Genomic DNA, 24,958 nt, shown 5'->3' with positions numbered 1-24,958 from the left:
TTGGTTTGTTTTCGAGAGGGAATAGAGGAATGTGGCTCTACTCCCAAGCGACCCTGCGTCAAAACAAAACAATGGACAGGGCTGCCCTTCGGCCTCCAACACCATGTCTCTCTCCAGCCATGTTTTGCCTCAGCACTGAGCCAGGGCTTCACCCTCGCGATGGCGGGCACAGCTACTCAGATCGTGCCCTCATTGGGGCTCTTGCCAAAACAGCGAGTGGGGCCAGGTACACTCTTCCATATCCAGCACCACCTTGTACGTTGCCTCATGCACCGGTGAGAGTAAAAGCTGACAAAAGTGTGTGGAGAATGGCATTCTCAAAATTAAAAATTCAGATCCATTTCTAGGAATTCATCCCAGAGCTATATTTGTGCACAACTGCCATGATATATTTAAATGCTATTATGTATTAATAAGGTTATTTTACTGCATCTTTGTAATAGTAAAAAATTGGGAAAAACTTTATATGTCTATCAAGGGATCAACATATAAATTATTGTATATGCATAGTAGATACCATATAGTAGAATAGTGTGTTGTCCTTAAAAAGAATGAGGCACACTTATGTGCTGATATGAAACAAGCACCAAAATACACAGTTACACACAGGAAGCAGAGTGCAGGACTGTGTGTGCGGCTGTAGCAATCATGAAAATGTTCCATTCAGATCTCCTGCTGCTGGGAAGATAAATACATGCAGCTATGAAAATGTTCCGTTCAGATCTCCTGCTGCTGGGAAGATAAATAACAGCCAGCCGCACTGCTCTGCTCAGGATCGCCACCGCGTCCACCCCATGGGCTGCTCATGGGCTGCTCAGAGTGCATAAGTGAGGACAGCCAGGGTTCTCACGAGACTCACTCCGGTGAGACGGCAGACACGTGTGAGCGGGAAGTTTGACTCCACTCTCAGGGCTGCAGGGCAGACGGGGACCCTGAGCACCCAGCGCTCCTTCCTGGCCTCTCTCCTGAGCCGGCTCAGCCCGCATGCATCACAGTGTCACACCTGTCCCCCACCTGCCCTGGCTTCCTACACTGTTCCCCCACAGCATTACCTCCAAATCATCTCTTGCACGGTGCAACCCACATCTCGGGACACTGAACGCATGTAATAGCTGTTATTGTTTGTATAAAAAGTGGGAGACATATGCACACAGGAACTATACACTCACTTCTGTACATAGGTATAAAATAAACGTGAAAGTACTTCAAATCAGTTGGTGCCACCAACTGACCCCAGAGAAGAGATGGGTGGGAGATTTTCACTAACTTTTAGTTTTTTAATACAAACCACATTAACATATGCTTACTAAACAAATTAATGTAATTTTTTAAGAGTTAGCAGTATCTAGGTTGCAAAACAGCAGGATTCCACTTCAAATGAAATAAACTTATAAATTAGTCAATGCACATTTATAACATATGAATTTTAAAAGATTGAAGAATACATGAGTAGTATTGTAATTTTTTTCTTGCCTGAATATTCTACATTTTCTAAACTGAACCCATATTTGTATGTGAAAAGAACAAACCTGAGTATTTAAAAATGTGAACAGTTATTTTTCGCAAGATCCTTTGGGTCCCTCAGGTAGTGAGTTGGTGGAGGCTCCCGACAACCAAGAATGTTCCCTACTTTTTTGCTACATGAGAGCATCCAGTCCCTCTGCAGTTTGCAGATACTAAGGGAGCAAATTCAACCCAATGCAGCTTAATTTTAAAGTCCACTGTGTTAAGAAGTTCTAAGCAGCAGGCAGAGTCTATTTCCACAAGAAGCTATTGCAATTAATGAAGTCTCTGGGCAACAGTGGTAAATACACCGTTAGCCAAAGTAACACAGTTATAAAAAGAAAGAAACGAAGGTAGATATTTGTTAGCAGGTCCAATGTCACTGTGAGCTTGGGGAGGTTTCGCTGGTTTGAAATGCACTATAAGCCACAACTGCTTCTCTGTGTCTAGAAACCCAATGCTCGCTCCTCGCCAGCCATTTGTTTGCCCTTTTGTGCCATTTGGTGTGCAAGGAAGGGTAAAATAAGAATGAATGAGCCCTCATCCTGGCCCTCTCAAAACTTACCTTTGAGATGGCAAGCACACACTCAAAGCACAGAGCTAAAAAATTTCAATTTCTTTAACCCTCTCTTCTGTATTGTGTTTATTGGTGTAAAGGGCATTCAACAATGGTTACATTTTAATTTGAAAGTAAATAGGTTAGACGAATCAAAATGCATGCTTTTGCCTTGCTTGAATATGTAGAGCTGTGCCTATATTGTAGGGTTTCAAACTTGTCTCAATGTTACAAAATGTGAGAGAGTGCACTCTGAGTAAAATTTCAGACAGGAAGTATGAATGTACAGGAAAACATGCTTTTAAAAAGGTAAAAAAAAAATGTTAATACAGATTTGAGAATTAACCAACAAGTTACGGGCAAAATTGCTTTAAACAGCTTCAAAGAGGAACATGTAAATAGATTTTTCCCCCAATCTAACAGTGGATATTTTAAAAGAAAAATGTTCAATGTTTTTCAAAGGCTGTCTTTAGTCTCAGGAAATCAAGGCTAGATGGAATTTTATTTCTGGGTCATTTTAAACAAAAAATGGATTGGAATTCATCCTTCTTTTCAACTCAGCCATCACCAAAGTCCATAATTGGCGTCAGATACCCATGTCATGGCAACTGTGACTTGTTTTTTGAAGTCAGGGTGTCACACAACTGCAAAATGTCATGATGAGAAGAGACTTACATCCAAACGCCCATACAAGTCTGGAATATCAGCAAATAGAATGAATAAACACACGCCCAGCTGGATAATCACCACAAGGACAAATATATCTGAGGATATAAGAACACAAGCTATCATTTCCAGAAAGCAGAGTATGAAGTATCGCATCTATCGACATAGCTTAGATTAACACTGACTAAATTTACTTGATTTCTAAATCCAAACACAGCATAATAGATGGAAAGCATTCATTTCTATGCCATGCATATCACGTTTGCAATTTCTATGCATGTCCTCCTGGCAACTTTCAAATGCATGTTACCAGTTTCAATTAATAAAAACGGCAAATACAGACAGAATAACATGAAAAAGACATTTTAAATAAGTGTTTTGAATACATTTGAGTACCCCAGTCTCTTTAGTACAAATTATCTGCCTCAAAACCTTTTTGGGAAAAACATGAAGGCTGCAATTAAATGAAATTTTAAATGTATGTGTGTAGACGTCTGCAGCATCTGACTGCTTCCTTATCCTAAGAAGACTAGAGACAAAATAATTTTCCCTGAGCCAACAAATGCCTATGACGGTGTGGATTCTTTAGCTTGTGTTTCTGAATTTAGTACAAATTATCTGCCTCAAAACCTTTTTGGGAAAAACATGAAGGCTGCAATTAAATGAAATTTTAAATGTATGTGTGTAGACGTCTGCAGCATCTGACTGCTTCCTTATCCTAAGAAGACTAGAGACAAAATAATTTTCCCTGAGCCAACAAATGCCTATGACGGTGTGGATTCTTTAGCTTGTGTTTCTGAATTATCCCAATCAACTGAGCAATAATGGCGCGCGCGCACACACACACACACACACACACACACACACACACATACACACACACACAAAGTCCCAGAGACTAAACAAGGGGCCACTTCTCCTCCTAACTCATCTCCCTACCCCAGAACATAAGAAGATGTGAGATCCTTCAGCCAAGAGCATCTAAAATCCTCTCTAGCCAGGCACCTGCACCTTGGACCCACTCCAAGCTGGTCACCACACAATGCCATCCTGACCGACACCTTCACGACAGGAGACGGGTTCCAGCTGTGTGCTGTGACCTTTTTCCTCATCGCTCCCAGGATGAATTTGGACATGTACCAAAACAAATCCATCTTTCTGACTGTCCCAAGAAATGACACCTAAATACAAACTTCTGGTGAAAGTATGGGAGGGAGAAAGTAACCCTCATATTTAATGCAGCTTTGAAAGAAGGAGCAAAAAACTACGAAAATGGGATAGCAGAGCTCCAAGTGGGAGTCCAGAGACCCAAGATGAGAACCAACTTGGCAGCTGTTTCCTGCGTAGCCTGCACATATCTGTTCTCTCACCTCTGGTCCTATACAACTCTACTCACAGTTTGTATACGTAGGCTGCCTGAATGGTTTTCCTTTCGAGAATACAAGAGCCACGATGATGCAGTTGATCGTTCCCAAGAACCATACAGTTGTGTTCTCAAAACTTGCATAGGAACCATTAGCTCCAGTTTTTTGAGGAGTGGTTGGAGAAATGGTTAATTTTGAAGCATTTTGATATTGCACTGTGCACACACTGTAAAGGAAACAAACAAAAACCTGATAAAATAAGATGCAAAGCCCTTGTATCCACAAGACTCCATGCTAGTGTCCAGAGAACCTACTTGACATTCTAAATTGCCTACACCTTGAAGGAATCTTGAAAACGAAGCCTACTACGTTCCCAGGGAGGGAGTCGTTCCCTCTGCTTACAGTAGAAGCACAGCAGGCTTTGTTCTCAAGTCTCATGAATATCTTGAAAACCCAAGGAAGAAAAAAAAAATCAAGCTTAGATTGACCTATATTTTGGACAGATAAATAGACAGTTTGATTGAACCAATTATTTAGTCATCAAATTTGTACCCATCATGTTCGTTGAAGGCTATATAATAAAGGGATGAGGAAGTCATGATTCTTTCCTTGAATGGCTTACAATTTCTGATAATTCATGAGTGGGTGACTACATACCTTGTTACTGAATAGGACAGTTGTAAAAGGGAAAAATATTAATAATTTCACTTAATCTTGGCTGCTCAAACTGGGGCAGGTAAAGCAAACTATAATCCCTGTCCATCCTAAGTAGAACAGATGATCATCGGTCATTATCATGCAGCCCAGGCAAAGGTATATGCCAATAAATGTTACCATCGAATTGTGTAAGGAAAAGAAAGAAGTGCTGTAAATTGAACCAAAGGACTTAAGGCAGCCAAAACCTTTAGCAGGATGAAGATTCATTTGCTACTCTTCATGTTGGCTAGATGATAGAAATCAGAAGGTGAGGGTGGAACTGAGGCTTTCGTGGTACCTGTGTAACTCCATGGAATACCAGGGCTGCTTCTGAACCAGGACGAAGCCCACAATATGCATGGCCAGGCTGAGAAGGATATTGAGGATGACAGACAGCAGCAGAGGTGGAGAGATCAGCCTTCCTGCAGGTCTGAAAGGCACCAGCTTGGGATAGGCACCATTCAGGTTCACTACAAAATAAATGAGTTTCACATTTAGGAGAGCAGAAAATGTATTCCTTGCCAGAAGAATGGCGTAACATCTTTGGCTTACTCATCTGAGGGAGTGGACACATCATAAACTGAAGGAACAAAACAGTTAACGGATTTAATTTCTCCCAAGTCACATGAGAAAATCTTAGAAGAGCACAGACAATCACAAGATGCCATGTTTTGTCTATTAAGTAGGCAAAACTATTAAATTATAGGTAATGGGGTGGTGGAAGGCATCCTCTCAGGCAGTGCTTGCGGAAATGTAAATCGATGCGAGTCTTCTGCAGAGAAACTTGACAACAAATATGAACAAATGGAAAATGTTCATAGCTTTAGACAGTTATCTCACTTCAAGAAATTTATCCTAAGCTGGAAAAAATCAAAATGTGGAGAGATAATCACCACAGCGTGATCTACAATAAATTACGGTATGTCTATAATAATGGAGTAACACTCATTCACCACAAAGCAGTGATCTAAAATAATGACAAATGAGGAATGACAGAGGCAAAACCAGAAGTGTACAGCTCCAAGCTCCCATCTCTCCAGAGAAATACTGAACTACGTGCAGAAGCTGTCAGAAACAACTATGCCAGCAATCTGAAAAACAGAAAAAAGCTAATGGGCAACAAAGTGAACATTGAACCAAAGAGAAGTCAACTCTAAAAATGCCAAGAAAGTTCTGTGGCCTCACTCACTCATGGGCTCAGTAGGAATCTTTTTTTTTTTTGAGACAGGGTCTCACCATGTAGTTGAGACTGACCTGGAACTCACTATGTAGCCCAGGCTGATCTCCAACTCACAGTGATCCTTCCAAGTGCTGGGATTACAGGAGTGTGCTATCATGCCTGCATAGTAGGAATCTTGAAGACGAAGCCTACTACGTTCCCAGGGAGGGAGTCGTTCCCTCGGCTTACAGTGGAAGCACAGCAGGCTTTGTTCTCAAGTCTCACGGTGTATGTGCTGCACTGTCTGGGAGCTTCCTGTGGAACTGATCACTCATCTCCACTTCACCTAATATGGAATCACTCAGGGCAGAAAAGCAGCACACATTGCTTGAAAACAGAATCTAACAGCCCACAGTTGCTTGGGGCAAAAGATTATAATTAAGGTTAAAGTACTCACCTAATGCCTGAGAGTAAAAGCTACCAAAACTTTCTTTTTGAGAAATGAAGGCTTTCGAAGACACCTGTGCAAACTGCAAAATATAGAAAGCCACGCATATGCCCTGGGCAAGATACATATTCAGAAAAGATCCTAAGCTGTCGGCTCCAGATAATCTCTAGATGCACTGCAAACCTGGCCAGTGTTATATAAGCATCCCAGCTCACAGCCTATCTGCAAAAACTTGGAAAGACGTTTTTGTTCATTTGATTTTTACATCCAGAGTCAAAGGAAATCTCTGTCAAAATACTACCTAAATAAAAGTTAAAGGAACAGAGATTTCAGTGACTATACATGACAATTTACAAAGACTTTAAAAAATAGTTCGGGAAAGTCACTAAATCCATGGACAACTACAGCTTTCAACAGACAGCAAAACAAAATGCATCAAATTCTTGGGAAGGAGGAGAATGTGAGTCCCACAGTTATCACATTATAATATTCAACAGAACAAAATAAACTGGAAGAAATCCTCCCTGAAGAAATCAGAGGCAAATATAAATCTAAAAGAAAGCACAACAGCATGTAAACAAAATGAGAATGTTAACAAAGTTACAGAAATTATTAAAAGGAGCTAAAAGAAAATCTGGAGCTGAAAAGGTTTTTTTTTTAAAAAGTAGAAATGCACTAAATGGGTTCAAAAGCATTCTTGACAAGCAGAAGAGTCCATGAATTTGAAAATGGGAATATTGAACAGATCCACTTTGAGTAACAGAAAGAAAAACAAACAGAAAAAGTGAATGTCTAAGGGACTCACGGATCATAAGCAGACTAACACACATGGCAGGAGTTTCAAAGTGCGATAATAGAAAGAAAGAGAAAGAATGAACATTTGAAGAAATAATGTCAGAAAATTTCCAAAATTCAGTAAGACGTTATTCTGCACATTCAATAAGCTCAAACAATTCCAAAAGGCTAAAGTCAAAGAGATTGACACCCAGGCATTACAATTCAACTATGAAAACCAAAACAAGGAGAGAATTTTGAAAGCAGCAGGGGAGAAGCCACTCATTACTTACTGACTACTAATTTCTCCTCAGAAAGCATGGAGGCCAGAAGTCACCATGATGACATTTTTAATGTATTGGAAGAAAAAAGTCCCAGTGACCAAGAATTCTACATCTGGCAAAACTATCCTTCAAAACTGAAGGAGAAATTAAGAAATCCTCAGATAAATGAAAGTTGGATTAGTTTGTTATCATAAAACCAACATAAAGGAAATGAAAAGACACTAGACAGCAATTCAAACACTTATGAAAAATGATTTCCAGTAAAGGTAACAATACAAGTAAATGTAAAAGCTAGATTGTTGTATATTTGGTTTGTGATTTTACTTTTAATGCCTACATTATTTAAAAGACAATTGTGTAATAAAAGTAGTTACATATTTATGTTATTGAATACACTATGGATATAGATGTAATTTGTGACATCAACAACATAAAAGGAGAAAAAGAGCTAGAAAAGAGCAGTTTTTGCACACTTAAAAAAAATTTTTTTTTTTTTTGTACTGGGGATTGAACTCGGGTCCTTGCGCTTGCAAGGCAGGCAGCGGAACCGCTGAGCTAAATCCCCAGCTGCACACTTATAAATTTAAATTAGAGCATCATGGATTGGCCATTACATGTAATCTCCATGACTACATCACATGTAATAAAAAAACACAGCTAACATCATACTCAAGGGTGATACGCTGAAAACTTCCCCCCTAAGATTATAAAGAAGGCATGAATGTTCACTTTCAATGATTTATTCAATAGTGCACTGCAAGTTTTTCCCCCAAGAAATTAGACAAGAACCAAAAAGAAATAATAGCATTCAAGTTGGAAAGAAACAAAACTATTTTTTATTTTCAGATGACAAGATCTTGCATATTGAAAATCCCAAAGCATTCTCAAGAAAAATACTATACTTAATGAGAGAATTTAGCAATAATCTGAGCCCAAGATCAACACATCATGAGCAGTTATATTTTTGCACATTGACAGTGAAAAAAATCAAAAAAGGAAATTAAGAAAATATAACATTCTCAATAGCATCCACAAAAGAGTTAGTGCCTGGGAATATACTTCACCAAGAAAAAAAAGACTTGTACAGTGAAAATTCAAATTTTTGTTTTGCCAAAATTTAAAAACATTTAAATACATTGAAAGCCATCCATGTTTATGAAGTAGAAGACTTAATATTGTTAAAATGTCAATTCTAAGCCAGGCATGATGGCGCACTCCTGTGATCCCAGCACTCAGGAGGCTGAAGCAGGAGGATCACAGAAAGTTTGAAGCCAGCCTGGGCTGTACAGTGAGTTCAAGGCCAGACTGAACTATAGAATGAGAGCCTGGAGAAACGGGGGCAGAGAGAGGAAGGAAGGAAGGAAGAAAGAAAGAATGAAAGAAAAAAAGAAAGAGACAGACCACGATAAAATTAATTAAAATATTTAATAACATTAAAACATAGCTTTAACTTTTTAAGTGAAAAAAACAGGGTGTAAAACTGTACAGAACATAATTCTAATTTCTTCACTTATATAGAAAAAAGACTGGAAAGAAAGCCATCAAAATGTAAACATGTACGAATAAGTTAAACTTTTAAAAATGCAATGCTCACTGTAAGTCTAAAAAAGTAAATTCTATAAACTTGTAAAAATATACAAAATAAGCAAAACAAAGCTTCCTAATTATTTTACTATATTTAGTATTCCCTGTGTCTGCGAGGTTAACAATGAAGATCAAAACTGTGTCATATTGGTTGTCATTGCATTGAGAATATTTTTTGAAATACTGAGGAACTATAAACCTCTGGTATTCAAGAACCACTGGCTGATTCAACAAATAAGTTGCTCACATCACTGATGGAGTTTCAACACAAGTATTTGCTGTTTGGTTTTACCCCCCACATTCAATTAAATAACAGTACCAACCAACATTCGTGTTGAAACTAATGCAGTCATTGACTGCAAACATAGGTTTATTAGAGATGCAAGCATTTGGCAAAATTCAATGAACGCATTCTGTGACAATCGATTGGCAGAGTGGAATTTGAAATAAAAAGTGTTGCATATTTTTATTATTTGTAAATTACATACCACACAGTTATCTTTTTGTAAAATTTATAATAAGCTCATATATATATATAATATATTCAGTTTTTTTCTGGAAAGCTAGTCCTTAAACATTAGCAAGCACACCACTGCCTCCCACCAAACAGCAGCACAAGCACAGCATTCAAATCCACACCCTTGGATATTCGAATGTGACAGAAGGAACTGGAATGGCAAAATCCTTAGAGACAGGATATGGAGAAATTGAGTATACATGACACTGAGATGTTCAAGAATAAAAGAGCAGTAGCTAGCGATGAACTTAGCTTCAAGGACGAGTTTTTAAGGGAAGAACATATGAGACATACTTACACGCTGATGCTAATAAGCCAAGAGACCAGAGAAAATTGGATGATTGAGAAAAAAAATTTTCTACAGGAACAAAATCCTTGAGAAGGTAGGAGGAAGTAGGACAGAAAGCACAAGTAGAACCACCGCACAACTATTCGAATGACCCAAATCCAGAACACTGTCAACGCCGAAGGCAACTGAGGATGGAGAAAACAGGAACTTCCATCTGCTGCTGGTGAAAAAGCAAAGTGATGCAGTCATTTCTGAAGACTGAAGTCTGGTGGTTTCTCACAAAACCAAACATAATTCAGCCTCACTACTGGGTGTGTACCAGTGGAGCTGAGGAGAAGTTCACACAAAAACTTGCACACAAGTTTGCAGCGGCTTCGATCAGAATTACAAAACTTGAAGCACCAAGATGTCCTTCGGGAACTTGAGATAAACTGTAGCACAGAGACAGTGGAGTATTACTTGGCACTGCAAAGGATGGAGCTGATATAAACAGTCATGAGGGAACCCCAAATGTATGTCGCTAAGTGAAAAAAGTCAATCCAAAACAGATTGCATTCTGTATGATTCCAACTCTAGCACATTCTGTGAAAGGTAAAACTCTAGAGACGATGCAAAGGTCATAGTGGTTTCCAGGAGGTATGCGGAGGATGAGAGGATAAATAAGCAGAACATGGAAATTCTCAGGAAAGTGAAAATACCTACTATGACATTATGATCATGAATGTTTGTCATATTACATCTGTCTAACTCATAGAATGGAAAAGACCCAATGTGAACCTGACAGTAATCCGTTGGCTTTGGGAGATTTTGATGAGTCAGTGCAGGTTCATCACTTGTCACAGATGTACCCCACTGGGGAGAGGAGATACTGCTAATGCGGGAGACGCATATGTTTGGGAGGAAAGAGTACGCTGGAAATCTCTGCACCTTCCTCTCAGTCTTTGAAGTGCACTAAAAATAGGTCTGAAAATTACGCCATAAATTAAAAATTTCCCTATGCAGGGAAACTGGGAAAACAACTCATTTATTCATTAGAAAGTAGGAGATAGGAGGAGTATAATGGAAAGAGTACTTTGAAGGTCCATTCTCAGTGCTGAGAAGCTAAGATTTGCAGATCAGAAACATAAAGGCCATTTCGGGTCTATAAACTGTGTGTGTCCCAACTACAACTATACCTGAAAAGACTCTGAAGTCAGGGTTCCCAATTTTCAAGGCACTGTCTTCATTTTATATAGTGTCCATTTATGGAAGCTCTATCTTTTGTGGAAAAGAGCAAAATCACCAGCATTTCTTTCAATGGTCAAACATGAGGATCTCTCTGTGCCCCCTTGCCTCCCCTCCCCCCTTCACTCCCTCCTTTCCAGGAGCACCTCTGGGAAGAAGGTTTGTAAAGTGCCTTACTTGTCACACCAATGAGCGTTGTGATGGCCAGATCTTGGAACAGAAACTGGTAATTCGAAAGGCTGTTTGTCTCCTGAAAAGAAAAGCAGATCAAAACGGCTATGACCTTTTAGATAAAGTCTGACATGAATTGCATTCCTAGTCTCAGCACGAAACAGGATCATTCAAGTAGACTACTGAGGAGATGATGCAGTCAAGAACCTGCGTGGTTCAGTGAGATCTGGTGATGTGGAGCTCCCCAAGCCTGTGGAAACCTTTCCAACAAGGAGGGCTTCCGCAGTGTGCATTATATATAGGCTGGGGTCCTTGTACACCAGTAGGCATCCTCTGAGGAAGAGAAGATCTCCCTCTACCACAGCCACCTCTGCTCTGTGCTCTGTTTGTTACCAGGATCTGGAGGTTGACCTCACACAAACAAGCAACCATCTCCAATGGTAAGACATGGCAAGTGTGTGGTGATCGTACCTTATTTTTACTGATGGACAATGAGAATAACTAAACCCAACTTACATACTTGAGTGTTATTAGATGAGATATTAGAAAGTCCTAATACAGCAAATCGATACAATTGAGGAAAAAATGGCCTGGTGTCAATGACTTCAAGAAACTTGCTTTTTCCGTGCTGCTTAATTTGACTTTTGAGCATAATGAGTTATTGAGATTCCAATATAGAGCCACATTCCCATTAATAGCCAGCCCTTCTCTAGTCCACTCTTCGGTATGAAAACACATAGGTAATCTGAAAGCAATAGAACTAAAATCTATAGATAGCTTCAGAGAAAGGGAGCAAGAAATAAAGATGAATGTGGATTACTACATGAAAAGTGAAACTTTTTCTTGCTGTTAGTATTAAGAATAAGCTCACAGACTGCATTCACAAACAGTAGGCATTAACTCTCCTTTTATAGCCTGTTAACTAATAAAAGCCATCAGAACATATACGCATTTTTTGTAGCATGATATGCCAATCTTCAAATCCCTACTTTCAGATAACCAGAGGTTTACTGGCTTGCACTCCTAAAAGTCAGTTGTGAAATTTTTTGGAAAGTTTTGAGCTGACTGTTAAATCTAGTTAACAAAAAGTCTTAAATTGTATTGTTAAATAAATTATATTAAAAACAAAGTAAATATATACTCAGAGCTCAGCATTTCCTAATTATTTCCCTACACCCTGCTACCCATACTACTGAGGTCACAACTCTATTTATTTATTTGTTTGTTTGTTTGTTTGTTTATTTATTTTCTGGTACCAGGGATCGAACTAGAGACCTTGCGCTTGCAAGGCAGGCGGTGGAACCGCTGAGCTAAATCCCCAGCCCCTCAGGTTACAACTCCCGCATTTACATGGTGCAAGTACTGTACAATGGCATCCTGCTAGGATACATCTCGTTCCCTCTCCTCATTCAGTGACACATAAATACCTTGAGATCAGCTGTGGGGAAAGTATTTATACCGCTGAAGTTGGCAAACGGTAATAATCAGGGAAAGCCGGATGTGAGGCTCAGTTAGTAGCCGAAGTAGAGCATCACCCCTTCTATGAATGGTACAATAGAGCGGAGCCACACTAGGACTGGAGAGGAGGCCTGGTCCAAGCAAAGCTCCAGGGAGCACGGAAGGAGTACATTCGGTTCTGATCTCTGGCTGCCACTAGATCCAGAACCTCCGAGCCGGAGAATCAGGGAATGGACATCTTCCGATCTTCCTGTGTACATCTATTTCTGATTTATCTTCTAAAACTTTAAGGGGAAACCCAAGTTACAAATAAAGGCCAAGATAAAAGACCAATGATAGGGCTGAGGATTTAGCTCAGTGGTTCCATCACCTGCCTCACAAGTGCAAGGTCTCTAGTTCAATCCCTGGTACCAGGAGAAAAAAAAACAAAAAACAAAAAAAACAAAGAAAAAGACCAATCATAGGAAGTAGTGACACAAATCTTTCTCAAATGGGGAAAGGGGATCAAGAGATGCAGGGAGGGCAGGGAAAAAGAACAAAAAAAGGAGATTAATATGTGTTATGTGTGTGCACCAACTCCACACAAGGAATTCAATCATTACATACTGCAAACAAGTACTTAAAATAAAAACTTAGAGGAGATACATATATATCCCCTAGTACTGGGGATTGAGTCCTAGAGGGCTCAACTACTACCTTTTTTATTTTTCATTCTAAGGCAGGGTGTCTCTAAGTTTCCCAGGCCAGTCTCAAGCTTGTGATCTTCCTGCTTCAGCCTCCTGAGAAGCATAGAGGCTCTTGATGCCTAGATATCCTGTTTGCACTCTTCCTTGAAAAGACATTGCCAATTGAGTATGCACCACCATTGGTTTTGGTTCTCACTAACTAAGAGGCTAGGTCCCAAGTCATACCCAGTAGAGCAGCAGAACGCCAACATACTGAATCATGCTGTACAGAGCCATGTACTTAAACATGCAAAATGAGGTGACGAGAGCCGCGCGTCCTTCCCTGCGTAAGAAAAGGAATGACATGAAAGTGATAAAGGAAAATTGAGTCAGTTATTCTGTGCTGTTCAGCTGAGCTCAGGAGAAAAATAATCAAAAGTCTGATACTAAGAGTACTTGCTTGACAGCCCAGACAGCTTGAGTCAGTGGGAGCAGACTGTGGACCCTAAGTGACTAGATGTTCAAGAAACACCAATTCCCTGGGCCAAAGCCCACAGCCTCGACCTGGCGATGGAGCTAGATTTGTAGCTGTTTGTCCCTCCTGCAAGTATTCCTTTTGCTCTTGCTCTCAGAGTCAGGAAACCTGGGAGTTGGCCCCAGAACTCACACCTACACTCTGATCTGCTTGGGAGGAAGGTCATTCCCCTCGTCCAAGCTTCTTTGTGGGGACCAAGGGATATAAACAAGGTGCAGGTTGGGAGCTATCTTCATGCAGGTGTTTGGCAGGCATCGGTCCAATTTCATCTTGGCAGTCCCAGGTTTTTTCTAAAATTAGAACTAAAATTATGCACATGCTCAAAGGAATCATTCATCCAGCTGAAATAGACTAGACACTGAACTTGTTCTTTTGTGCTATTGTTGGTTGACCTTGACGAAATAGTGCACATTTAAAACACAAAATAGGTGACTTGTGAAATAGCACCTCTTCCTACTTAATTTGGGGGGAAATAGGGTTTTAATGTACTTATGGTGATCACTATTTTCTGAGATTCCAACCAGGGTTTTTCCCATATCTTCTGCAGCCCAGAAAGTAGTGTCTTCTCCGTCTCCCCTCCTACAGAGGTTTTCCCCAGTCACCCTGCCTGAAGCAGTCAACTTTTTCTCAGAAGCACCTCACTACCTTTCATACCACCCTTTTTATTTCCTTGAAAGCACTTATTAAAATCATTAAGTACTGCCTTATTGATGTCACTCAGATCCTGGTACTAAGTCTCCATTCAATAAATGTTTGTCAGATACGTGAACAAACATTTTCAGATGGAAAGAGCTAACTAAATCATTGCTTTACATGGCAGGAAAAAGTACAGTATTTGTAGATAAAACACATTTAAGCAAACTCTAACCCTATATGGCTGGGAAGGCTTGGGTGTATCAGTTTAATTCTCTGAGAGTCAATTTCTTTATTTGCAAAAGAAATCGCCACCATTCCTACACCTGCAGGTTGTTTTGAAGTATAAGATACTAGGCTTTAAACCACTTTTTAAATATAAATGCGAGTGGCCAATAACCAAGAGTGGCCATAATGCTAATTATCTGCATCTTTCAGACAAAACGCAGCAGAAGCTCATATCGGGGAAGGAGGAGATAAAGGACTGAGGGAAATTTTAAAAGTGAATAAAATTTTGAAAGCTTGGGACGAGAAGGATACCACAAGGCTTCAGAAAGAGGCAAGAGGTAAAGAAGATACACTTTTAAAACAGAAAGATGATTCACACTGTAAAATCAGCAACACATTTCTGATCCCAATCCTCTAAAAATAATCTCATTGATGATTTTCACTAGAAATGACAAGGCTCCCTTGAGGGCATTTGTATCTGCTGGTAAGTCCACTAGGCAGTGGCAGAACTTTTGCATTTTCCCGCAGAGCACCTTTCTGACCTGGGAACACAAAGTTTCTCTAGTCTTTCCTAGCAGAACAGTATTATCTGTGCCAAAAAAGTGAAGAGAGAGAAAAGAGTGCTACTTACTTGATAAGGTGAGACACGCACTCAATATTTGGTGTCTTGGAAGTGAATGGTGAGGCCACAGATGCCTCCTGCTCTGACAAAGAGATGCCCACATGGGCCATTTTCAAAGCCTGAAAACAAAGAGTTGGCTTGTTGCCAATGTAGACTCCCAGTCATCTCTACAGAGGCCAGGAAAGAAAATGGTCACCTAGTTGGCTTGTGGGCTCCAACGCCAACCGGAAGACATCCAGGTTTTACCCTGCCTGCCACACAAGGAAGAAATGGCCCAGGGACACCTAGCTAAAGAAGGGAAATGCAGAACCAAGTCCCACCTCATTTATCCTCTCCTAACCACAGAGGAGTCTCTTGATGGCTTTGGCGAAACCCTCCCAAATCCTCAGCATCCATCTACCCGTTATGACGAACTAAAATGGTGTATATCCCAGTAAGGATTCTCTCCAGAGGTCCGAGTAAGGACTACTCGGGGGGTGACGGCCCCTCTGGCTGCCGGCTACTTACCCCACAGTCATTGGCGCCGTCTCCACACATACCTACAAAGTAACTAAGAGGGAACCGTGTGAGTTGGAGAGATCAGAGCTAACGTACCAGCTAATGTTTCTAACTTAAAAAGGACATGGTGATCATCCTTTCTTAGGGTTTAAACTTATTTATTTTAAGGGAGTTTCCCTAGAGTCTGGGTGAAAGTAAAGTGTGACTCGGCAGCTTTTACAATGTGTTGAGAAACCCAGCCCATCGTTCCTGGCTCCTGCTGTCCAGGTAGACGCTGCACTGTGCTGTTTAGGAAGCTGCTTACTCCACTGTAAAATAGGGCTGTTTGTGACCATATATGATGAGATATCGCACATCAGAGAAGGGACAGCTTTGAAACCAGAAAATCTAGGTTTTGACTTGATCATCCCACCATTCCAAAATGTTGTGGGCATCAAATGAGATGCTATATTTGCAAAGGCCTTATAAAGTTCAAATGATCAGCAACCCTTAGTTGTAGTTGCCATTAATAGTAACACAAGAGAAACTCCAGCCTATCAGCAGTCACTCAGCTGAAAAATGATGTACCAGGTCAAAAAACCAAAGAAAGAAAGCACAGCCCTGCTTTGGGATGGATTTTTTCCTCCCAGTACTGAAGAATTGAATCCAGAGCCTCACTCATGTTAGGTAAGTGCTCTACCACTGTCCTATATCCCTAGGACCTTTTAAATTTTACTTTGAGACAAGGTCTCCTTGAGTTGCCCAGGCCAGCCTTGAACTTCTAATTCTCCTGTCTCAGTCTTTCAAGAACCTAGTATTACCTGTGTGCAGCACCACGCTAGCTGAGGATGGTTTTTCAAGCTTGGATGAATAGTTGTGTGTGGTGCTGTTGACAGATTATGGTCAATTGGCTTCTAAGAGGACAAGCATTTGACAGCACTCACAGGACCCACTGTACTTCTCTTCCACACTACTAGAAGGTAGCTGATTTACCCTTAGGCTTTCAGTCCGGTAGAGAAGAAAGGGCTTTCTGAACAGAGAAGCTTTCCTAAGGAGGGCATATAAGTAGGAAGATGGCAAGGAGTAGGAGACTTGTGGATGTGGTTCTGCACCACTACTCCATAGGGGCCCATAACGGGAAAAAGGTTCCACGTGAGAGTCACTTAATTTGAGCAGCCTATTCTAATAAATGGAAACCCTTTGCGTGAATGTTTTTTTTGTTTGTTTTGATTCAAGCTGGAAAGGATGCCTTAGAATATTTTAATATCTGAGGGGTTATGAATTTCTTACCATGTGAATCTCCCTACAACTATGAATGATAGCTTATAAAAATAAAGTCTAAATTCTCACTGTGCCTTTAGAAACCAAGCTCAAATGATATTTCCAGTGTTATTTCTCCCCATACTTTTTCAGACCCCATATGCTCCAATCCAGTGGTTCTTTGGTTGCAAAATTGACTTATGTGAAGAGTGGTTTATATACTGCCCCATGTGACTAATTAAATTGGGATCTCTGGGTGGCAGGGTACTGGTTTTGCTCTTTTTCCAAAGCTCCCTGGGAGAGTGACATGTGTAGCCATGGTAAAACCACCGCCCTCGCCGAACTGAGTCCCTGTACCTCTGATGCTCCCCTTACTGCCATGCCCCATGCAGTTGACAACATCTGAATTATCAAAGAACCTACTCCAGTTTCTGAAACTCTTCCACCAAACTGGATTTCTGCCCAGGAGACATCCTGGCAAAGATCGTCCCATTGATCAGTATCTGTAAGAAACCAAACAAAGAAGATTTGTTATCATGTCAGAGGGTCACACATGAAATATCTGACCACAGAACATGGGTGTGGTGATTGTGAGTGAAAGAAAGAAACTTGTTGCTCTTTTAGATTTTAGAACAGACTTTGAGATTGTGTTATCAGATGCATGACAGGGATATTAGTAAAGATAGAGATTTTTAGTAAAAATATTTTATAAAGATAATAACGCCAAGGAAATTAGCCCAGCAACCATGGAGAAGGTAGTCTTCAAAAGTCCAAGAGTTTAATGACATCTTGAACCAGTGGAGTTGGGAAAATTGCATCAGAGGTCAGGACTTTAAGACAAGAAAAAAAAGCAACTTATTCTCAAAACTTTGTTCAGAAATTGTGAGAAACAGCCTAGTGACTGAACTATCTGTGGTCTTTGACTTAATAAAATCGTCTAACCTTGACCAACCATGAATCTCAGATACTAACACACGCCTAGATTGCACGATGGAACATGAATTGTTTGAGGATATAAAAATCTATACCGGCTCTATTCTCCTTGCTGGCTTTCTACAGAGTTTAAAATTTTCTGTGTTTCATGGATGTGTTCCATGTTCTTCTTGGCAGTAAACTCAACTTAGTGTACACTAAAAATCTTTACTTTTTGGCAGATATGTTGTCTACCATGGGCTTATTCTTCATCAGAAAAGCTTTAAATTTCATTCTCCTCACTACAGAGCTCCTTTATTAAAAACCAAATGGCAGTCTTTCATTCTTGGTTTCCCTATCTATGTAACTGCAGGATTTTCTCTATGAGATCCTTCATTGTGGCAATACAGTGAAATCTACCTAAAATCAATCCTTATGATTTGATAAATCACTGATACTTCAATTCTCTAATGGTGGAAAAGTAACCAATCTAGCAGGAAATAAGATGATAATAACGTCTCCAAAAAATATTTACCTCTCCTATTATACACAGAACTAACTGGATCTGTGCTATTTAGAAGTTTGAAGTTGTTCAGGACCATATTCTAGCAATGGCATCAAGCATCTTCTCAGAGACTTCTGCCCCCTCATAACTTACCTTTGGCAGGAGGCTGCTGAAATATCGATTTATAACTTGAAAGGATTTTCCATCTAAGGCAAAATGGTAACTCCCTTCTGTGCCGTTATCATAGACTTCTTCCCTGATGTTAATATAATTGTCCTGCAAAGCAAGATACAATTATTTTAGATTCTTCTACTTGAGAGAATGGGAAAGTAAGACACACAATTGTGAGAGAAGGGAAGGAAGACAGACCAGGTTCCCTCTCCTAAAGTCAAAGGTCAGCCCTGATTCCTCAGAGAAGTACGACCTCTTTGCTGGATTAATCTTCGCACATCACAGCCACTAGAGAATAGGAGAATAACACTTCTTCATGTCCTGTTCTCATCCTGATTTGATCTCAGTGAGTTCCAGAGAACAGCACTTTTCACACATTTTAAGTGTAAACTATAAAAGTACTGCAGCTTAACATATCTTTCCCTGAAGTGAGAGCTTACTATTTTTTCTTACAGAATTAATATTATTCCACAAGACACAATTGAAATAGATTACAAGAACAGAGAAACATGCATAAAATTGGGTTTTTTCCCCACCCTGAAGACATAGTCTGATTTGCAATGCACATAGCAGTGTCTCGCCCAGGAACTAAATCCCCTTTGAACCCATGGGGTGGCTGACAAGCCAGGGGAGAAATGGGAAATTAGATTCACAGCTCTGCTTATTATATTCTTTCTCACACAAAGCTAACAAGTTATTTCAGTGTAAAAGAATGGATTACTTCCAGGACCCAAGAAAGCTTGTGCCTCAGAGCACAGTAGAAAGTGTGAAAACCCGATATAATTGGGTTCATTGAACTACATATTTGTTAGACTTCTGGAAAAGTATGTGAGCTCCAGGTCACCTCGATGCCTCTGCCAGTCATAGCTGTCAGTCACTGAGGCCGTGCAACAAGTCAGGTGACACAGCAGAAGGTCCGCTTCTGGGTGTACCTGATTCCCACATGCAATGTGTTTCTTCTCTTCCAGTAATTTCCAAGATATAGATGCTGATGAGGGCCCAGTGGTTTCATCTGCCTCAATGAGAATGACTTTCTGGCTTTCAGAAACCATCCCAGACTTTCTGGCCACTGTTACTGCGGTCTGAAGGTTGTCACCTAGAAGATAAGAAGAGCATCCTAAGGTGAGACTGAAGAGAGAAGCAAATCATGCAGAGCCTGGGAAACCAGGCTGAAGAGTTCAGTTCTTCTTATTGTAGATGCAAAGAGAAGTCATTTCTAGGGATGTTTTCAGTCCTGGGCTATCACTTCATGATCTTTTTTCTGGTGCCTGCTCCTTTTCATCAGGCTACTTCACGACCTCACGGTGTATTTTTGCCAGAATGGAAGAGCAAAAAAAAAAAAAAAAAAAATTTTTTTCTTAACCTTTTCTTTTAAATCTCTATAATTATCTACAATAAGCTTTTAGGAAAGTACCACAAATAGGTTAAAAAAGAAAAAAATAATGGCCAGGGATTTAGCTAAGTGGCATGGCACCTACCTTGAAAGTACCCAGGACCAAAAAAAAAAAAAAAAAAAAAAAAAAAAAAACTAAAAAACTCCAAATCTATTTCTCTCATTTGTTAAGAGCTTTGTGAACATTTGAGAAACCCTACCGGGTTATTACAGTTTCTGATGGATCCATTTCCAGCAGAGTCTAGAAAGTCTACTATAAACTATCTTTCCCACTTATTAGAATTGCAAACTCGAAACACAAAACCAAAAGCAACTACCCAAGAGATTTTAAAAAGTAAGCAAGTATGAGCAGACTGTAAAAAGAAGTCAGCCTTGGAGAAGCACCCTACAAAGGGTGAGTTCATTGGCTTTTCTTCTCTTTCTTCCCATACTTGACCTGAATGTAAGCCCCACCCCAGAGCTGTTCAAGAAACTGAAACCCCCAAAGAAACCCAATCTCTCAGAGCAGAGGAGCCAAGAGAAGGATCCTTTGTAGGCTATATAATTTGATAGAATGAGTTCTGAGAATAAGAGAGCTACAAAAGAAGACTAATTCAACGTTTGAGCTATGTAAATCTCAGACTCAATCCCCATGTAGAGTGGACCCAAAGAAGGATAACAGAAGTTTCAAGAACTAAACTAAGATATAAGTTGCTTTCCACTTGTCAGAGTAATCCTTGTGTAGGGAAAACTCAAAGTCACAGCAAAAGATTTAATATCTAAGCAAATAATGGAAACACTTCCTATAGCAGCCAAGACAGGATTTGTGATGATCACTGGCTTAGGGAAAAAAAAATTCTCAAGATTCTCCAGAATATTCTAGGAGGATCCAAAGTCTCATGGAGTAAGATCCAAGATGCTGAGAATATTCAAAATACAAAAAATATGGGCTATTTGGCTAATTCTCAACTTTAAAAAATCAACAGCTGCCAACCCTGTGATGACTCCAATGTGGAAATCATCAGATAGTAGCTCTTAAAAGTCTCCTTTGTATGGCAAATGTTAATACTCATGGAACAAATGGAGAGCCAGATGTTCTCAACAAAGAAATATACAAATGGGAAAAAAGAACTAGATATACAAAATTTAAATTTTTAAAAACTCAGTATCAGAATGGAGGTGACAAGACAAAGGGCCAGTGAACTGGAAGATTGATCAGTGATAATTATATAATCTGGAGAAAAGAGAAAATTAAACAAAAATAAAAAGAGACCCAAAGGATATCCAAAGGACTCCCATTCAAGTCAGAATCTGAGGAGAGATAAAAGATTGAAACAGGCAGGAGAAATATATTTGAAAAAATAATAGCAGAAACATCTCCAAATATGGTAAAAGACTTAAATTTACAGATGCAAGAAGCCTCAGGGAATCCTAATGAGAAAATTCAGTGGGGTCTACACTCAGAGACATAAGGATCAAACTACTAAAATCAAAGCTAAAGAAAAGAGCACATTACAAATAAGGGGACAATGATTTAAATTGTCACCCATTTCTGCTCAAAAACCATGGAGGCAAGCAGACAGTGGAACTACATCTTTAAAGTGCTCTAAGAAAAGAACCCTCAGCTCTGACTCCTACAGCTGATGAAACATCCTTAGGGAATAAAGGATAAATAAAAATATTCTAAGATGAAAGAAAACTAACGTAATTTGTTGCCAGCAGATGTGTTCAAAGGAAATGCTAAAAGCAGCTCTTGAGGCTGAACGGAAATGATTCGGGAGGTTAATTTGTACTTAAGAAATAAAAGCAGCACAACCAGTATGACAAAGCTCTGGGTAAATATGAAAGACCACTTTCTTCGCTTACGTTCCCTAACTCCCACCTGTTGAAAGGAAACACAGAGCTGTATCATTCGGAGGCGGTTCTCGACATATGTCACATTTATGAAGGCTGTAACATAAGGAACAGGCAAGGGACATTTCTGGTTTAAAGCTTCATGAAATTGTAGGTCGTACCTTGCTACTCAGAGCAACTTCGAAAAAGTAAATAATATAGCGTCGGCCTGACTGTCCCTAGCTGGCTTCTCCCAAGTTTCAGCATAATAAATACGAGGACCTTCAGTGCACAGGACTGGTGGTAAAGCACAGAGTCCTGTGGTTGGATGGGCAAACGGAGCCCTGAGGGCTAGGAAGTGTCTGCGCTTGCTCCGCGGGGAGCCCACAGCTTCCACTGGCCCCACTACCTGGGAGAGACTACTAAGGAGGAAGAACAATGCAGGGGGAGCTTCAGCTATCTGACGAAGACATTTGCAACCTGCAGCAACTAAGAGGTCCCTGTTATGGCTTAGATCTAACAGCCCCTCCACCCCCGATTTTCATGTATGTAGAAGGTGATCGGACCATGGGGGCGCTAACCACAGCAGTGGATTCCTCCACTGACGATCCAGGGCTGAGGGTGCTGTTGGGTGGCGCCAGGTTGGAAGAGGTGGAAGAGGTGGAGAGTCACCGGGGGTGGGAGCTGGAACCGTGTATCTCCCTCCCTGGCTCGCCCTTCCTCTCTCTGCTTCCTGTTGGCCATTGCATGCTCAGCTGTCCTCCCCCAGGAGCTTCCCCGGTCCCCTTCCTACCTTGGAAAAGTGTTCATTTAAAAATCCCATGCATTTCTCTTAGCAAACCTTTCTCCTTGGCAACCTTGCTTGATCCAGAGCTGGGGATTAGGAATAAAGAGGGCAGAATTTTTTTTAAACTCCAACACTATAGACTTTCACATTGATGGGCCTTCAGTGTACTTTATAGATGACATTGAACTAAGCACCTTTCACCTTCTAACATGTGACAATAAAAGTCATCTTCTTTGCAAGGCTCGTGTCTTCTTGTCATTCAGGTCTTAATTCAAATGTCACTGCTCAGTGAGACCTTTCTGAACTTCTTCACCTAAAATAGGTGTCAGACACATGTTATGTCACCTTATTTTCTGTACCTCAAAGTATTTATCACACTATTTGACTGGCTATTTGATTGATTTAATGATTGATTGGTTGATTGATTTTCTTTCTCCCCACTGCAGTGGAAACTTAAAGAAAGTGGCACCCTGAGCGATGCCTTGCCCCGCAGTAGACAAACAATGCTATTTGTTAAATGAGTCTATTTCCACACCAGGTTCTCACTGTCTTCATTGCCCGCTTTGTTCTATACCTGTGATCATTACAGTCCTTATCCGTGCAGAGATGAGCTCTTCCAAGACAGGTTTGGTCTCTTCCTTCAATCGATTCTCCAAGATCAGTAATCCCAGAAATACCAGCTCACATTCTACCTTCTCCCTGGAGGAAACAATGATACATTATACCCTCCTCACAGGCTTTACTAAGACAAAGGATCCCTGTTACAGTGACCTACTCACTCAGAGCTCTGCTCCTGGCCACTGATTACGTTCCAGAAAGAAAACAGGGAGGGCACAAGGCATGTTTATCCTGACTGAATCAAGAGGAAGGGAGTACTTATTAGACAGAAATTTGGCTTTAGCCTTTGTAGAGAAGACTTAAATGACTATAAGGGTCTCTCCAACCCACTATGGCTTATCTGCTTTTTATTAGCTCACCACTAGCCACCAAGAATTCAAGTTAGGGTACAAAACATCATGACAAACCAACAAGGCACAAGAAAGATAAAATGCCACTTTCTCCAGAAAGCAGCGCTGTACCATTTTAGCCCAAGGAGGTATATGATACAGGTCAAGAAGAAGAACTTGTTATTAAGGGCTGTGCTTCTTCCCCTCCCCTTCTGCTGTTAGCATTGCTGCTCTGCATAGATTTTGTATGCTTATTTCTTTAAGGATATAAATTTATTTATTTTATCTTTTTTTTTTTGTATCGGGGATTGAACTCGGGTCTTTATGCTTGCAAGGCAGGCGGCAGAACCACTGAGCTAAATCCCCAGCCCTATTTTATCCTCTATTATTCATTAAGTTTATTGGTACATTTTAAAGACTCAGTATGATCACATTCATCATTGGGAATTTGCGTCTGATGTATCTTGGTTCTTGTTTTTCCCCTGTTCCATTTTCCTCCCTTCAACCCCTCCACCCCTCCGTATTTACAAAAGCTTTATTTCTATTTTTCCTTTCTTTCTCAGATTTTGCTTTCCCTTCTTCCCTACCCCCAAATTTTCCTTCCCCTTTGAACTTTTTCTTCCTATTTCACAATATCAATTATACATTGTGATCATATTTATACTTTCAGTCTTTCACACTAGAGAAACTATTCAGTATTTACGTGTCCTATTTATTTCACTTAAGTGTGTGGTCTCAAGGTCCATCCATTTAGCTATAAATGCCTCTAGTTTATCATTCTTTATGGCTAAGTAATACTCTATTTTAGACAAAAGAAATCTTTATCCAGTCACCAGTTGAGGGGCATTTGGGCTGCTTCCAAGATGTAACTATTACACATTGTGCTGCTATAACCCTGGGTGCTGTGGTATGATGCTTTAAATTCTTTTAGGAAGATACCCAGCAGGAAATGGCTGGGTCAAATGGAACCTCTAATCCTAGTTTTTTGAGGTGTCTCTGTATACTGATTTCCACAGCGGTTGCACCAATCTGCACTCCCACCACTAGGGGAGAAGGGTTCCTTTCTCCCCACAGCCCAGTCAGCATTTGTTATTGGTTAATTTCTTGATAGCAGCCATTCTTTCTGGAGTGAGGTGGAATCTCAATGTTGTTTTAATTTACATCTCTCGAATGACCAGTAATGTTGAAAATTTTTTCATATATTTATTTGCTGTTTCTACTTCTTTGTCTGACAAGTGTCTGTTCATTTCAGATGCCTATTTTTAGATTGGGTCTTTGAATTTGGGAGTCTGATCTTTTTAAATTCTTTATATAGTCT

The 24,958-nt window shown here is 40.2% G+C and overlaps 1 protein-coding gene across 5 annotated transcripts in view; it reads right to left on the bottom strand.

Annotated features, from left to right (window-relative positions):
* The window catches only part of Atp13a4 (ATPase 13A4), a 116,573-nt gene that overhangs the window by 5,620 nt on the left and 85,995 nt on the right, over positions 1-24,958 (bottom strand). For all 5 annotated transcript variants that reach the window (XM_010624079.2, XM_033762567.1, XM_010624078.2 and 2 more), the window contains 11 exons: positions 23,268-23,392; positions 19,634-19,797; positions 18,684-18,806; positions 17,537-17,616; positions 15,884-15,926; positions 15,386-15,495; positions 13,605-13,701; positions 11,242-11,314; positions 5,084-5,255; positions 4,122-4,315; positions 2,735-2,823 (listed from right to left, as the gene is read on the bottom strand). In XM_010624079.2, the coding sequence (XP_010622381.1) occupies positions 2,735-2,823; positions 4,122-4,315; positions 5,084-5,255; positions 11,242-11,314; positions 13,605-13,701; positions 15,386-15,495; positions 15,884-15,926; positions 17,537-17,616; positions 18,684-18,806; positions 19,634-19,797; positions 23,268-23,392 (1,270 nt within the window). The remainder of the gene's footprint in view (positions 1-2,734; positions 2,824-4,121; positions 4,316-5,083; positions 5,256-11,241; positions 11,315-13,604; positions 13,702-15,385; positions 15,496-15,883; positions 15,927-17,536; positions 17,617-18,683; positions 18,807-19,633; positions 19,798-23,267; positions 23,393-24,958) is intronic.

Source organism: Fukomys damarensis, unplaced genomic scaffold (assembly GCF_012274545.1).
Source record: "Fukomys damarensis isolate Sample0158 unplaced genomic scaffold, DMR_v1.0_HiC HiC_scaffold_12, whole genome shotgun sequence".
NCBI classification, from domain to species: Eukaryota; Metazoa; Chordata; class Mammalia; order Rodentia; family Bathyergidae; genus Fukomys; species Fukomys damarensis.
The sequence above is the reverse complement of the archived record's forward strand: the minus strand, read 5'-3'. Positions and strand labels throughout refer to the sequence as shown.